General features: G+C 45.7%; 1 protein-coding gene across 1 annotated transcript in view; it reads right to left on the reverse strand.

Annotated features, from left to right (window-relative positions):
• LOC135909056 (monocarboxylate transporter 9-like) overlaps positions 1-1,205 on the reverse strand; it is a 68,500-nt gene extending 67,295 nt beyond the window's left edge. The window contains exon 1 of the mRNA XM_065440906.2: positions 1,182-1,205. Coding sequence (XP_065296978.2) covers positions 1,182-1,205 — 24 coding nt within the window. The remainder of the gene's footprint in view (positions 1-1,181) is intronic.
• Positions 1,206-17,117: the final 15,912 nt, after the last annotated feature.

Genomic DNA, 17,117 nt, shown 5'->3' on the forward strand with positions numbered 1-17,117 from the left:
CCTTCGCAGTGGAAGGCATTGAGAAAGGACTGGGAGCACCGCAATGGGCATTACCGGCGATCTTTGACTGCCAATAACTTCCCATCTACTAAATGAATGTAAGTACTTTTCTGAGGCGCAGTACTTCTATAATGGTCTGTTTTAAATGGGTCCCGAACCACTTTTTTCCGAAGTTGAGAAATGCATTTGTCGTTAAAACAGGCTACAACAGCGAGCTTATATGTCGTGAGAATGGGGGATCTGAAGTGTAATGTGTATGCGAAACAAGCGTTTCTGGCATAACTAGGAGAGTTGAAAATATCTACAGTACCGTCATATTTTTCTACTTTTATGTGTTATACGAAGTTTGTAGTAGGTTTTCGGGGTGTCCCCCATGAACTAGATAAGCCCCATTCATACAAAAAGGTTGATTATAGGTGATACGTAAAGAAAAATCAGAGCCTCGGGGGTAATTGTGGCCTTTGTAACAAATTTCTTAAGCTGACATTCTGGAGAATTAGAAGTGTGTTTTAACAACAGCATACAATTTAACCCGCTGCAATGGAGGAACTATGAACGCCAGCAAGACCAAGTTTAGTTCAAATGGGGGGCATATCATTTTGGCTAATGTTGTCTTGCCGTAAAATCTGCGTGGACGAATTTCTGTCGTTCTAAATATAATTACGTAACAAGTGCTTGGAATCGGGCAAGCTTTCTAAGGCGCGAGTATTTGTCGGCAACTTTTTAGAGTATGCGTTTTAATCCCGAATTCTAGAAACATCTAGAAATATTTACGGAAACAGTTCGAAAGAACCTTCCGAAAGAAAAATGTGGTTGCTATTCTGCAAGTTCTCCCAAATGTGCACTATTTTTTACTGATGATTTGAAAAGGCATGTTGTCTCTGCAGAATAAAAGTCAGTCAGAACTCAAAGCATACTCGTTTGCTAGAAACTTTCTGTATAGCACTCCCTACCTTTCTCTCTTCGTCCACTGTATTTACTTGGGCAATGTAGACGTACTCTGGCATGGTTTCAGGGGTATAGCTGCAATTAAAAACTCATGTTGCGCTCTGCCAAGGTACATAACAGCAGCCACGACTTTAGCCCGAGGTATAACAGCTGTTCACTGTCTACGATGTGCAAGTGCTGAAGGTAGCGACGACCTCCTGGTAACGTTTAGTGACAACGGTTCCGCTACTCACCGGGCTCCAGCTGTCGACGCTCATGGCTGCGAGACCGGGGCGCGCGGGCGAAGCAACCCTAGCTGTCTATGTTGCACAAGCAGGGCTGCTCGAATCATACCCCTTTCGCTGATCACGTGGTTCACAGTCACAGTGCGCGTACGGCGCCTCTACCGGTCCCGGTGTCGCGCGAGCTCCGTGCAGGCATTGTGAAGGTGCAGAAGACAAAAGATATGACGACACTCTCACAACGTACATCAGCAGTGACGCAGGGCGTTCGCGGTGAGCTCTTTATGGAATGTGGTCGAGCACCTCGACAATAGCAGCGCCGAGCTGGCGGGCTGCACTTGTGAGAATTCATAGGGAACTCCGCGAACCGACGTCGAAAGGGCTTGGTTTTGTGTAATTGAGCACTGATAATTTGTTTATGTATTACGTAAATGATCAGGGGCTTCGGAAATCATGCGAGACTTGGAACGTGTTTGAGTCACCTCTCGCGGTTTGCACTGCAGTACCTTTGTGCAGCAGTAATTTCCTTACGATTATTAGGAATGGACGTCTCACGAAAACTGACAGTGAAAACGTTACTGCAACTATTTTAATGCTAAGCATGATTTGGCTCATGCCACACACCTGAGGTTGGTGGGTGGTATCGTGTTGGGCATAAATGGAAATGGACTGTCCTATGCTAGGATGGAATCTTGGCCCCCTCCGCGCTAGAGCCCGATGGTCTAACGATCGGGTTACGTTCGCTTTTTTTAGCGAAGCTTTTAATCTGACTAGAAGCGCTCAAAATCTTTATATGCCTGTTTTCATTGTTTTGCAAAAAGTAAAAACGAAATTCCTCACGAAGTTTATATTTGCAGCATCTGTCGGGTTTGTTTGGCGCGATATGCAGATAAATATTCAAGCGTGTGTGTTCGTTAGGGTAAAATGAAAATTGCTAAATCCTTGTTTTCTACCTGTTAAGCAAGGTATTTTTGAGCCCGTCAAGTTACAAAAACAACCTAAATAAAAATTACGGAAACCCGCACCACCTAGGTATAGGAGGTTTAAGCCAATCGAAAATGAATGATGAGAGGTAAAAACCCAAAGTGTAATTTGAGAAAAAGCCAATTGCAGAAAGAAAAAAAAAAGGAAACCGAGGTAAGCCGACATAAAATGAATACAAATCAAAAGTAGGGAGCAGGCATTACCGTCGAAATAGAAGTCTGCATTGGCACGGCATGTGGCGTCTTGCGATTCCGACCAGTATTCTATTAAGGCACAGAGCAGAAGAAAGGGAGGAAGAGGGAAATAAAGGGGGAAATAAGAGACAGCAGAAGAAAAAGAAAAAGGAAAGAAGAAAAAATCAGGACGACTGGAGAGGGCAGGACCAGAGGAGGCGGAGGCAGGTACAGCAGGATGCCGGACAGCAGGAGGAGATCTTCGGGTGAACCTGACCGCAAGAGGCTGGAGACAGAGTGGCACTTGGTAGGTGGCTGCCGGTCGACTAACGCAGTAATAAATGCGCTGTAGGCTCGTGGTGCGGCGCGCATCTTGTACGTGTGATCAGAGGTCTCAGGTTGGCCCGACAATGCGCCGGACGGCAGAAGCAAAGCGCAGGGTCCGCTGGACCGCCGCGCGACTGCATAACTGCGAGAGGCTTAAAAGCGACATCAAAACAGTTTCGGCGAGTGTATAATAAGCATTCGGAGAGGAGACAGACGTGGAGACAGACAGGAGATGGACAGAAAACAAGAAAGGGTCTGAGTCGGGAGGTCAGGCGTTCCGTCTAGAGTGTCCCCGGAGACGAGCTCCACCTTACTTGGCATAACTGAGGACACTATAGGGCAAAAAGCGAAGAGCAAGCTGGGAGGAAGAGGAAAGGTAAAATGAAACGAGCGAAGAAAAATAAATAAATAATTAAAAAATGAAAAAAAACGATGACGAAATATGTATGGCTGAAGGAAAGATCATACTAGGAGGGGTCAGGAAAAGTGAAAAAAAAAAGATGACGCCATAAGGCGAGCGGGGAGTGCCCGTTTGCGTTGGTCGGTGAGAAGAGAGTGAAAAAGATCAGGTGTCACGGTAGGCTGGTGATTGTCTTTAAGGAGATAAGCAATATTAAAAGTGAGAGGACAGTCGTTGGGATAATGTAGCAAGTGCGAGCAAGGGGTGCCAAGTGCGCAATTACATTGAGATGAAAGATGAAAGCGGAAATAGTAAAAAGGGAAGAGTCCATGAGTGGTGATGAGGTGAACAAGGGGTCTTTTCGGCTGGAAAGAAGGAGGAATGCGAGTAACGTTTTCGATCCATTGAAAAAGTGCAGTGTCACTGTTTTCTCGCGTCCAATGAACATTCCAATGGGCGAATGAAAAGGCACGCATCTTAGATTTTACGGAAGAAGGGGTGGCAAGGAGAAACCTAGAAAGACCGTGGAGGCGGTGGAATTAGCAAGGAAGTCCGCCATCTCATTGCCATCGACGCCCTGATGTGCCGGCACATGAAAAAGGCACACCCGTGGCCAGGTAGAAATGGAAATAAGGAGTTGCTTGATGTCCCGGACATAGGTATTGGTTGCTGTGAAAGTGTTCAATGCAGTGACCAATGATAGGCAACCCGTGTAAATATGCAGAGGGGTGGTATGAGCCAGAGTCCGTATGTAGGCTAGGGCTTCTTATAACGCGACAGTTTCAGTGGCGTAAGAAGTGGCACCACTGAATTTAAACTTGCCGACCTTAGAGATGTGACCAGTTAGACTATAATGTATGAAATAAGCGCCAGCAGAGTGGGAAGTATATGAACCATCAGTATACAGGTGGTAGACCGGCAGAGCGGTTACAGAGGGTACCTGTTAGAGTTGAAGGCAATGATGAAAAAAAAACGATGTTTGAGGCTGAAATGACAGTCCCAAGTTTTCAGGGGGTATTGGACAAGCGACGAGTGGTAGGTGGCAGGGCTATAAAAGGTGAATAAAGCGAGAATAAAGAAAAGTGGGCATTTAAACGGTCGAGTTCAATGGGGAGCGGTAGAGCATTAGTTAAACCTGGAGAGACAAGGTACGCGTCGTACGAAAAGCGCCGGTGTTTGTAAGAACATTACGTTGTATAGGAGTAATTTTGAGTTTAAACTGTGACACAGGAAATGTCGGCCACCGTACAGGAGAAGCACATGCTGTGGAAGGTAGCAGAACCTGATTATAGAGGAGACGGAGAGCAGAGGGAGGCATCGAATAGTGCACTCGAAGGAACAGGAGAAGACGGGAAGAAAGTCTGCTTTGGTACGAAGATATGTTAAATGCGCATTAAAGGTAATATGTGTGTAAAAGATGAGGCCAATAATTTTAATACTGGGCTGAGATTTGAGGGCGATACCGTTAAGGCGAACAATGGGTAGACGGGTGTGTGAAGAGGAAGAGGAGTGGCTATTGGGGAAGTAAAGGAGGAGGAGGAAATAACTTTAATGTGTCCTGAGGAACCCCTCCCCACCCACTCTTGGTTTAGTGGGCGGCAGGGGTCGCGGGCCGCACCCACGTTGGGACGGGAAGCCCGTGAGCCTCCGCCCTTTCGTGAGCCCTCTGGACGGCCCGGAGCTGGGTCTGGTGGTCGTCGCTTTGCAGGGCGTCCACCCAGTCGTCTTCTTTAGTGAACACGGTGCCGCTTAACGCGGAGCATTGCAAAGGAAATACGATTTCTTAGAAATACGATTTCTTAGTACTGATAGTGAGTTTAGTGCTCTTTGCCCAGGTCGAAATGAGATTGAGAGTGAGAGATGCTTTAGGTTCTAAGGCGCGAGGATTTGCTGCGCGATAACAGTGTCATCGGCGTAGGCCTGCGCAAACACGTCCGGGGGAAAGGCGAGGTCAAGTAATCAGTTAATAGCAATGTTCCACAGCAGCGGACTAAGGGGTGACCCTTGAGGGCTGCACAATGTAGGCGTGGCAGACACCTCACTAGCCTGAGATGAGAAAGTGACCACGCGGTGCTCTAAGAAGGATTTCAGGAGATAGTGCAGGTTAAAAGGACAATTGTGGGAGCGTAAAAAGTGGAGAACGACCGGGTGCCAAACACTGTCGAAAGCCCCTTTTAAATCTAGGCAGATGAGAATGGCGTGCAGTTTATGTCCTTATAGGTGTTTAAAGTTTTTCGCAAGCGGTATAAAGCGGTTGACGCACTCTTACCATGTGTAAAAACAAATTGATGCGGATAAAGTAGGTTATTGGAATGAAGAAAAAACTAGTCTGGAATTTAGAAGACGTTCGAGAATTTTGCTAAATAGTGGGTTCATAACAATAGGGCGGTAGGATGAAGGAGAGTCAGGAGGGCGGTTGGGGTTTGGAATAAAAATGACACGTCCTTTATGCCAATGAGCAGGGAAATAAGATAGATTTAAACATTGATTAAAAATAAAGAGGAAAAAGGACGGGTTGCTTGCTAATAATGGAAACTGAACCTGGCAACATTTAACCCGCAAACCCTGTCGAGTGAGGTTAGCTTATCAGGGCTCTTTGGTTAATTATAAGGCATTGCTTGAAATATTATTAGTATTAAAATATCATTATTATAATATTATTAATGAAATATTAGTGAGGTTAAAGAACAGCCTTTGGTTTGCACATGACATCGTCCTGTTCAGCATCACTGAGGATAAACTGCAACAAATGACCGAGGACCTTAACAAAGAAAGTGTGCGAGTAGGGTTCAAGATCAACATGCAGAAGACAAAAGTAACGTTCAATATTTTGGCAATAATTCCTAATCGCCAGGTAGCTCCTAGAGTCTGTGCAAGAGTACGTTCATCTAGCTCAATTACTCACAGTGGTGCATGATTATGAGAAGGAAACTTACAGAAGAATAAGAATTGGTCAGCGTGCATACGGCAGGCGTCACCAACCCCTGACTGGAAGCTGAGCGCTGCTGTCGTCGAAAACAAAAGTGTACAATCATTCCATTCTGCCTGTGCTAACATGCTGGGCAGAAACTTGGAAGTTAAGAGAAGCTCGAGAACAAGTTAAGCACTGTGCAAGGAGCAATGGAACGAGAAACGTTTGGCGTAGCATTAAGAGATGGATGTATGGAAACAACTTTATTCTGAATCCGGCAAATTTGACGACCCGGGCTCAGGTCTCCCATGAGGGGACTTCGAGGCCTTGCCTCGTCGCCGCCTCTCGGGCTTGCTGGACAGCCCACTCTTGTGTCTTGAGGTTGGAGCTGCGCAGAGCGGCGGCATTAAGAGAGAGGAAGAGAGCGGTGCGGATAAGAGAACAAACGGGGATGATCGATATTGTTGATATTAAGGGAAAGAAAAATAGCTAAGCAGGCCATGTAATGTCTAGGACAGATAACCGGTGGACCATTAGAGTTAAAGAATCGGTGCCAATGGAAGGGAAGTGCAGTCGAGGACTGCAGAAACTTAGAAGTCACAAACATCTAGCGCAAGACAGGGGTAATAGAAGATCATCGGAAGGGGCCTTCGTCTTGGAGTGGGCAAAATTTGAGTGATCATGTGTAAATGTAATTGCAGTTTTGCCTTTTACGCCCTCGTACGTTATGTGATCCGTTAAATTGACGCAAAAGGCAAATTTCCAGAGCTACTCGTAACTCAACCTGGACGGCCATTCAGAGAGATACAATCTATTTCTTTCCTGATGTCATAGCAACGAGACCAAGCTTTTACACAGCTCAGCTATCGAACAGCCGTGTAATACATCGGGTCCCCTAATTTAGATCTTAAGCATGAAATACATGTTTTATAATGCTGTGCAAGCTTTCTTTAATTAGTTTTCTGCAAACATTTGAAAAATATAAGATCCTCAGACTTTCTTTGGACATAAATGGCTTCTGTGTAGTCCAAATAATGCCGTAAGGCCAACCTTAATACTATGCCTGCTATTGCAGAAGAGTTGCAAAAATTCGAAGTTAAGCACCAGACGAACACGATCGCTGGTTTGAACTACAAAATCTCGAGACTCGTGTTCTAGGGTAGACGGGGAAGTAAGGCGGGTCTTACGGCATGCCATGAATCATACAGAAGGCGTTGACACCTTGTTTAACGAAATCTGAGAAACTCATATTTGGAAATGTTTGCAGTAACTTAATTAAAATAGGCTGGGACAAAATTACAATCAAAGGGCACGAAATGTACCTTATATTCGTTTTAAGCATGTAGTGTCACTTATATGTACAAGTTTTCAACAGCCTCTACCAAGGAATAAAGAACTAACAAAAACTGGTGGAATGTCTATGTCCTTCATTAAAGGGGAAGTGTAATAATTATGTTTTCCTGTGGATAGGAGGTATATATAATCTATATAACCACTATCGACTGCGCAGCTGAACACTGATGCCAAAACGTGCAAGACTGCAGGTGGAAGTCCGCTGTGCTGAAAAACTGAGGACAAGAGAAAAGGAAAGTAGGGAGGGAAGGCTTGATCGTTACGAAAACGTGAGGCATACGGTTCGACGGCTGCTGCTAAGCGGCCGCCCATACTCCAGGGTTGCTGGAGGAAAACCCTCCGCCGCTGCTCACTGGTCGAGGGTTTACAAGGAACGAGCAGACACTACTGCTAAGATGCGCGTCGGCTGCTGGTAGATCGCTGCCCGCAAGCATGGGGATGCACAATTTATTGAAAGTTTGATCGGGAGGAAAAAAAAACATATTTTCCCTGTTCCTCTTAGAGTCAATTTCTCAGATTTTGGTAAAAATCGAAACTGCAATAAAAGATAGTTTACATTTATCATTCCAACAAAGAAGCTTATTACCGTTATACATGCGATATTTACGCAAAGAGCACGAAGACATTGGAATGGATGCTTTCTTCTGCTCTATGAAACATTGCAAATCTGGTAACTGAGAAAAAGGCCTTTCACTGTTTAAATAACTCTCTCTGGACGCACTTGCATTAGAATCGGTCACGGCGGTGTCCACATTCAACTTTGATTGTACGTAGATGAATTTTCGAAAACGTTTACTTGTGAGTGAGAAACGTAATTGTTATGAGCATTTCAACACAAGGACCAGTTTCGTTCGTAAGAAAAGCTGTTTATCAAAGCAAATAAAGGTACTATTAAGATAGGCCTCCAGTAATGTTAAAAAGCCCTCAAGCGTAACACCGGCTGTATTTTGAAAAGCTGTGATTCCGCTCTCTTCTATGCACATCTTTACCGCAACAAGAAGTGCGTCATGTGGAATTGAACAAAACAGATCCTCAGCATCCACAGAAAACGCATTGGCTATGGATTGTTTGTTTTGTAGAAACTGCACTATGTCGTGTGGATTGCCTGTAGAGAAATGGTCATTTACTTCAACAGTTTTTAGCCCCTTTAGAATGTGCCTACTATGTAACAACTGCTACATGCCACGTTTGCTCACGATGCTCCTAAACGGCGCATTGGGCCTGTGCGTCTTTGCACTGAAAAATATGTTTAGCGCTGTAACTCTCAGATTGTTAATATCTTTGGCCAACTTGTCCAATTTGGACGCCTTACATAGCCTGACAACTTTGTTCTTTACCTTTGGTTCAGATTTCCTAATCTGTACAAAGTTTTTGTTTACAGCCTCTGCGGCTTTCTCATTTTACATTCCTCTAGGAAGTACGACAAAACACCCCTCTTTGTCTGCTTCCAAAATAACTAGGTTATGATCCCTGCAAAAAGTAACAGTCTTCCGGATAACAGCAGCATCACGACTTGACCTACACCCTGAAACGCTTTATTATAGACTGTCCACACCATCAAGCAAACATCTTTCCTTGTCCTCCTGGGGAGCTTTCCTAGCCACATTTCTGTTAAACACTGCTAGTTCATGCGCATGAACGCCGGGCTCAATGTTATACTTAGATCCTTTCGTAAGAAGATTTGTGGCATCCTCAGGAATGCTGGCATTTCCCAGCAGCACCAGGTTGTTCGTTGCTACTGTTGTCTTCGATCCACCATAGGCTTCGCGGAGCTGTCCTAGGGCTTGGTTCCACCAGTACTCCGTCATATGATGGATGACGCGTCTAGACGTCTTCAGCTTCTTAATAATACCTTTAATAGTACCTTTATTTGCTTTGATAAACAGCTTTTCTTGCAAAAACGCGGTATTTGCATTGGCTCGTGTATTGCACCGCTGCTGTGCGACATATTCTTATGCAGTGTTGACCGCCGGCTTTTCAATGGGACGGCACTTTAAACATTTTAAATGTTTTTAGATACATAGACGACTTCGTAGTACTTTTTAACAGACAAGGCTTATTGAAGCGCTGTGATGATATTTTAAACATATTTAGGGACAATGGTAAAGGGCTTTCGTTTACGTATGAAATGCCACAGCGTAACACCCTGCAATTTTTAGATTTAAGATTAACCCTTCATGATGGACAAGCTTGTTGCAACATTTCCCACGTGCCAAGAAAGGGTTGCTGCCGTATAATTCAAGGCATTCCAAAATTGTCAAGCGTGGAATTGCTATGCTCTGCCTGGAGTCTGCCCTCGGAAAATCGTGTACACACACGATGCAGGCCTCGTTCAATAATCAGATTAAGCGACTTAAAGCAGCACGGTTCCCTGACTCGTTGGTGACCTCAGTCACCGAAAGCTTTTTACGGAAGGTTAAAGGTACCAGCGTCGCAAGGGAGGAACAAAGAGCCAGAACTGTAAGGCCAACAGTGATTCCTTATGTTCATAAGGTCTCCCATAACCTCAAGAAGGTGGCAGGCCGGTATGGTGCACGTATTGCCTTTTATGCCCCCGTCAAACTGAATCGACTCTGTTCGAGAACCCCATGAGAGGATGCGAGAACCCCATGTTCGCAAGGCTGTGACAAGAAATATAGCACGTCCTACGGGAGATGCGCAACGGGCGTGGTGTATGGAATCCCCCTTGAGTGCGGTAAGTCCTACATAGGACAGACTGGACGCTTCATAAGTGAACAAGCCAGGGAACACGAACTAAATCTAATGAAAGACGGCGTGGCACATTTGCCTGCGCACTGCAAGGCCTGCATGTGCAAACCACGTTTTTCTGAGGTTAGGATTCTTGGCAGAAGTATACTTCAAACAGCACGTGAGCGAATGGAAGCTTACTATATAAAAAGGAAAGGTAGAAATTGCATAAGCGATACATCTATCGTGCGATATAAATCGGAAACTAGATTGTTTGACCACTGGGTAACGTAGATCTGTGAACAGCCAGCGCATGCGTGTATGTGTACATATATTCATGGGTCACAGCCCAAATTAAGTCAGTTGGAAGTGCCGCCCGTGTTGTCTTTATGTGTCTTCAATTTGTGTGTGTTCAAATGCGGCAAAAAACGTGTCTTTTAAGCTATAGCTGCCAGCGGCTGATTAGTGCGTGGACTTGCCACCAATTTGACGGTTCCACGTGCTGCGCGAAGTAACAGACGCCGGTCCTCGACCACAGAGCTTTTTGTATTACGCTACGTTCGAACGCTTGAACTTGAAGCCATGTCTTCTACAACCAATAACGCTCGTTCCACTTGGAACAGTCCCTCCTCGTAATACGTCCGCCATCAGTTCCGTAAGCCACAATCTCGGCGCCCGTGATCCCTCTCGCACCAGGCTGGTCAACCACCGTCCCCGATGCAACCCCGATGCAACCCCGATGCCCGTTTCCAGAACACTAAATGACGCAGCTCCCGATTGTGACCCTGTATTGATGACCTTTTGGTCACCTTTGTCCACCAAACGGAAGTTGATGGGCGTTGCATTCGATGGCGTCAGTGTGCCGCCACTCATTATGCATCTACGATTATCCGTCTCTGACAGTCCCGGATTGTCCGAGAGGCTGCACACGCAACGCTCGTTCGCTGAAAGCACTGCCACGGGCAACCCGGGACTGTCGGGGACGGATGATCGAAGAGTCCGATTGACATTGACGCACATATTCATGATGAGTGCCCAATTGTGCCGACACCTGAGTAAAGTCCACACATCCGCTGCATTCCGCACGCTCCGCGTCGCCGATGGAGGAATGCCTGCCGTGGTTGCTATCAGTGGCGTAGCCAGAAATTTCGTTCGGGGGGGGGGGGGGCTCACATTGCAGCTAGGCCTCCTCCTTAAGAAGCTTTAGCTCGGGTGCTCATCTAAATACATGTAAATACGTTTTTCTCGGCAACCACTACACCAAATTTGACCAGGTTTGTTGCATTTAAAATAAAAACTTGAATTCTACTGACTTTTCGTTTCGATATTTAATTTAGGTTGTCAGTTTTTATTAAACATTGGAAGAAATCACTAATTTTGTGAAAACGAAACTATCAAGTTTAACACTCTAATTCAACAATGAAAAATACCATCGCAATTCTATCAATTGCATCTAATAGTACATCTACAGCGGACAAAATTGATGTGTCACACATGAATCTCAACAAATTTAGTATTACGGAAATACGGCTTTTGCATAACCCTTGTACACAACGTAACTACTTTACGTAAGATACAAATTGACATATCAAATTTGTCCGCTTTGACTGTTATAATACATGCCATTTACAGAACCCCGATATCTGTTCTTGATGCAGAGCTATTAGCTTTAAACGTCGTGCTTCTATTTTCTTTTTCGAACTTTCGAATTTTTCAAGATATTTAAACAAAATTCAGACCCTAAATCGTAATTCCGCTTCCAACAGACACTATAGTTTAACTTTCTCTTTTAAGTGCAACAAATTTCAAGAAAAGCGATCGAGGAGTTATCTCAGAAAAGTGTTTCTGCGTTTTATATGTACCTGAATAGGCCGCGTCGGAGTTAGGCCCGAGCTAAAGCTTCCTCTTAAACAATTTGTCGAGGTTTCAAATAGATGAATAATAACTGCATTGCCATTGCCAAAGAAGCTGCAAACGAATTCTTGAACGCTACACACTGTCAAAACAAGTAAAATATGTATGTTTTCATAAAATAATGTACTCGTATGTGCCAAAAATTGTGCCCAGAATACCTGATGTCAACGCTTCCTTGTTGTTTGCCTATCTAATAAATAAAGAAAATATCACACGGACTTTAGAACTATACCAGTCCGAAACCAGCAAAGCAGTGCATGCCGCTGATATGAAAAATGTAAAGGCCATGAAATGAACAAGTTGAGGACAAATGTGTTAATGAATCTTTGTCATTGAACAACCTTGTTTACATTCTTGTACACATGCAACTGCCAGTGAAAAATCTCAATCACGCTGTCAATTGTTCCAATATATTACGCAGGAGCAGCTGTCACCAGTTGTGTATCGTGAGTAATTACATCGAAATTATAGTCGCAACAGAGAGCACGTATAAAAAGCAGGAGTTCTGCTAAATATACGAGGGCGAGTGAAATGAGAATGAGCCAGTGGGAATACATGACAAACAGGGCACTTTATTTAAAAGTAGTCTTCATGAGCATTTAGACATTTCTCCCCTTGACTAGCGAGTCGCGTGCTTCCCGTCTCATAAAGCTCCTTGGGTTGCTGCTTCAAAAAGCCTGCAACTGACTCTTTCACATCATAGTCCGACACGAATCTGGTTCCCTTGAGCTGTTTTTTCAGCTGCCCCAACATGTGGAAGTCGCAAGGCGACAGGTCTGAGCTGTGTGGCGGATGTTGCAGCGTTTCCCACTTGAACTTTGCCAGTTTTATATTAACCACATCAGCGACGTGGAGACGGGCATTGTCGTGGAACAAGATGACCACATTCGTCAATTTTCCACGTCGTTTGTTCTTGATTGAAACTCGCAGCCGATCCGTCGTTTCACAATAACGGAAATAATTGATAGACTCTCAAAATTTAGCAAATTATATCAGAAATGGCAGCTGACGATCGAAAAAAGAAAACTTAACAACTTTCCGCGGTAATGACGGCCTTTGCGTTCTCTGGCGGTGGTGAATTCGAATGTTTCCACTGTAAGCTTTGCCGTCGTGTTTCAGGCTCGTAGTAGTGGCACCATGGTTTGTCCCCGATCACAGTTGCAGACAAGAAGTCGTCACCCTCATTGTGATACCGGATCAGATGAGTCAAGGCAGCGCCGAACTTCTCCGTCTTCTAGCGGTGGTTCAAAATCTTGGGCATCCATTGCGCACAGAAGAGCCGATAACCGAGATGTTCATGAATTATGGCGTGAACCGAACCATGAATGATGTCCACACGCTCTGTCAGTTCATCGATGCTTATTCTCCGTTCTTGTCTCATCAGATCATCAAGCTTTGGAATTTTGTTGGCGGTGATTGCACGATGGTTTTGGCCCGGTCCTGGATCGTCTTTGCAACTTTCACGTCCTTCTTTGAACCGTTTACTCTAACGCTTCACAGTGGCCAATGAAATGAAATGTTTAACGAGCACGACAGCCATACGGCGACTAATTTCTTTTTGGGAAACACTTTCAGCTGTCAAAAACCTCACGGCACCACGCTGCTGAACTTCTGGAGCATCCATTACGTCACGCAACCATGTCCAACCCAGTGCATGAGAGCATTAAAGAACATTTATCCTCACACCTGCGTGTCACTTTTGTAAATGAGAGATGTGTGTGTGCTAGGCGCATGCCTCGCAGATAATGAACCGAAACATTATTGCGCGGGGTGGTAGGTTAACTTTCATTTCACTCGCCCTCGTACATTAGAAATGCGAATATATATTTGAATATATATACAAATGCGAAGATACAGCTTGATGAAGGGCAAAAAAGGTGTCACTAGAAACAAAGTTCACTGCACGTATACACAAAACCTGGCAACAAGAAATTTAAGTATACGCATAAGTATCCAATAAATCTACCTAAGGGAAAGTCACTGTATATAATGCGTCAGACAAGGCAAATGAACATGTTGCGCAATCACAGATTCACAGAATTCTAGATCCCGCTCCCATTCTATCCACTCTCCCCGATGTATCGCGCGCGATGGAAAGCGGCGCGCTTGCTCCCAGCTTTTCTCCTTTGCGCACACAAAACTTCACGTCCTTCGCGCCACCATCGTCAGCTCACCCATTCGACCGCCCCCGCCCCTCAAAGTCAAAGTAGAAAAAATAAATAGGAGCCTGGTTACCTTGGCTGGCTTTAGTGTCTTGATATGGATGCTTTGGCGTAGGTGAAAAAAAAAATGTTGGTATTTTTTTGCGACATGACGCCACGAACGAACCACCACAACGCTTCGTCTCATCGGACCTCGCTGCGTGCTTTGTCAGCTTGATTGATTGATTTATCGATTGATTCTTTATTGGTTTATCTTGCCTGATAGTGAGTTGATTAGGCTTGTCTCTTTGTATGTTCCGATGTAAGACTTTAGAAAGGTCAATGCACCTTTGGCGTTAAATGTTTATAACTACATTAAACCCACAAAGTTCCGCAGTTGAAAATTTAAAGCACGACTTTGGAAATGTCAATGCACCTTTCGCATTAAAAGTTTATGAGAATTTATGCTTATAAAGTTAAGGAATTGACATCCTTGCGCTCCGTAGAATTCGCGACCTCCGCGACATGCCGCGGTGAGCCCGTTCGCCATCAAATCCCCCTTGAAATTTGGTGCTCGGATGGGGCTCCTTGCGTTATGAGACTCTCGGTGCATAGGCGTTGCCGCGAAATCCAGCTCGTGTTCGCAATGTTCGCGGTGAAATGTCTTTTCAAGCGTGAAAAGGACATTCTAGACAAAATACAGAATGATTACCGGCGCCGGAGGTTGCTTTTGTCGGCCGTGCATGGACAGCACGAAAAAATTTCGGGGGGGGGGGGCTGAAATAAGCCCCCCCCCCTGGCTACGCCCCTGGTTGCTATGTGCACTGCTCGCACTGGCATCGTGCGGCACCATAACCACTGTTTTGCTTCCTAAGTCGGAACAATGCCCTAGCAACGTTATACCTAGCTTAGAAGCTCAGACTTTTTATAGCCCCGTTCAACCTTCTTTGACTGCGCGTCTAGTGTCATTCAGCTTGAGCACCCCACGGCTCCTATAGTTAACCATTGCCGTTTGTTGGGCGTGTTTGTAAACTGACTTGGAAAGCATATTTACCGCCAGCGAACTAGGGCAGGATGGAGACGACACCACAATGCGCTAATTTCAACAACTTAATTTTCAGGAAACAACCACCTATTTAACCTATGCACAGTGGCACCATCGCATCCAAATCTTAACCATCCAAAAAAGCCGTGTCCTCCTCTAACAAGTCGACCGAAGATTCACTAACACACCTATCACTATTCCGACAGATAGCCAGAGCCTCAATAATCTCTCGCACATCTGTTTATCTTTGTGCTTCGCAAGAACCCGGCAGGATCCATACACCGGCGCACAGCCGCATTCCTGACAGTGAGTTGACAGATGACCGTATTGCATATTTTTCACGTTTAGGCTATTTTCTCGTAACCGGTCATTAAGACACCTTCTTGTCTGCCCGATGTATTTTTTCCCACAGCTGTGTCGCCTGCTATAGGCTGTCAGCGAAAAAATGTAACCGGTTACATGTAAATAATGATTGAAAAAAGTAATTCAATTAGAGCGAACGTTACCGACTAAACAAAGTAGCCGTTAAATTACATAATTACCAAAATATGCAAATGACTATAAATAATTATTCATGTGAAATTTGTTACGTGCAAGTCTTGTCACTGCCCAGCACACGCAACGAGCGAAACTCACTGCTACCCACTGCCAGCAGGGCTTCCCTCCCTCCACTATAGCGGCCATGATATTCCCCACCCGCAGGCAAATCCATGTGTTCAAGGCGGTCCTCGACTTCCTGTCCAGCAGATTGTAGAGGTCTGCTGTGCACTACCAGTCCCACTTTTACGACGACACCTTCTATCTTGCTTTTCACTTGCCTTCACTTTGCCTCACTTGCCTTGTCTTCACTTGCCTCTTTCTTCTATCATTCCCACTTCCCTCTCCCCACAGACACTGAGTCATGCTCCCATTAGGGCTGCAGAAATATGAGTGTTTTCGTCGCCTCAACCACGACGTATCCCCCCCCTCCCCCGGGTCCTTTGGCTTCTGTATGGGAGCATGCTGGGAAGGAATGTTGCTTGCGGACGGACACTATTCAAAGCAAAAGGAGGGAATGTTTTCGTTGGCTGTGCAGGTCACTTCTTGGCTACATGGCAACGCGACATTTGCATTCCTCATATCTAACAACGAATAAATTTTTTTGCGACAGTTGTGCGTGAATGTTCCTTAGACGCCACATTAGAAGTTCGAGTGTTTTAGAGCGCAGCTCTTAGGCACTCGTTCCTGTATTGAGCGTTGCCGTTTCAATACCTCGTAACCGAATGAACGAAGAGCGCAGTGGTAGATGAAGAAAAGTGTGCGAGAGGAGGAATATGGAGGAGGAGGCTAGAGTGAGAGCATGAGGCGGGAACCGAAGAGGGGTGGAGGGATGGAGGGGAGACTGCCTGCTGAGTTGTGCTGAGTTGTACCTGCCATGCGGTGAGTTGCCGGTGGCCACGGCATATTCAGCCACGTGTGCGATGTCATCTGCGCTTCCGAAACGAGAAGGAGGCAGGCTCGCGTGAGGTAGAGAGGACTACGCTTGTCCGCGGCGTCAACTACTGATGTCAGACCACGGTACCAGCGTGTGTGACCGGGATCACTGCTCCTGCAAGCGGCGATGGCGAGCGGGTAGCAGTAAGGCTCGATGTGACGCTCCCTTGGGTGTTGTTGCCACTGACACCGGTGGCACTAGTTCCTCACGACGAACGGCCGCTCTCGTCATTGGTGGAACGAAAGCGTGCGAAGAAAAGCGTTGCGCCGCGCGAGACGAACTGCACGGCGGCGATGGCTGCGATATGGCGCCAGAGTATCGCGCGCCATCTGTATGGAAACAAAGAGATTCATGGGCTGGATGGCGGGTACTGCGAATCCCACCCACGCGGCACCCGCGCGCTGCCTCTCCCGATTAGCGAGGCGGTCACGCCACACTTCGTTCCGCCACACTTCACTCCATTTGCAATGTGCCGGATTCTCCACGCCAGCTACGCTACTCACAGCGCTCTCTTCCTAATAAAAACCGTGTACCTATT

The sequence above is a fragment of the Dermacentor albipictus genome, chromosome 2 (assembly GCF_038994185.2).
Source record: "Dermacentor albipictus isolate Rhodes 1998 colony chromosome 2, USDA_Dalb.pri_finalv2, whole genome shotgun sequence".
Taxonomy (NCBI): domain Eukaryota; kingdom Metazoa; phylum Arthropoda; class Arachnida; order Ixodida; family Ixodidae; genus Dermacentor; species Dermacentor albipictus.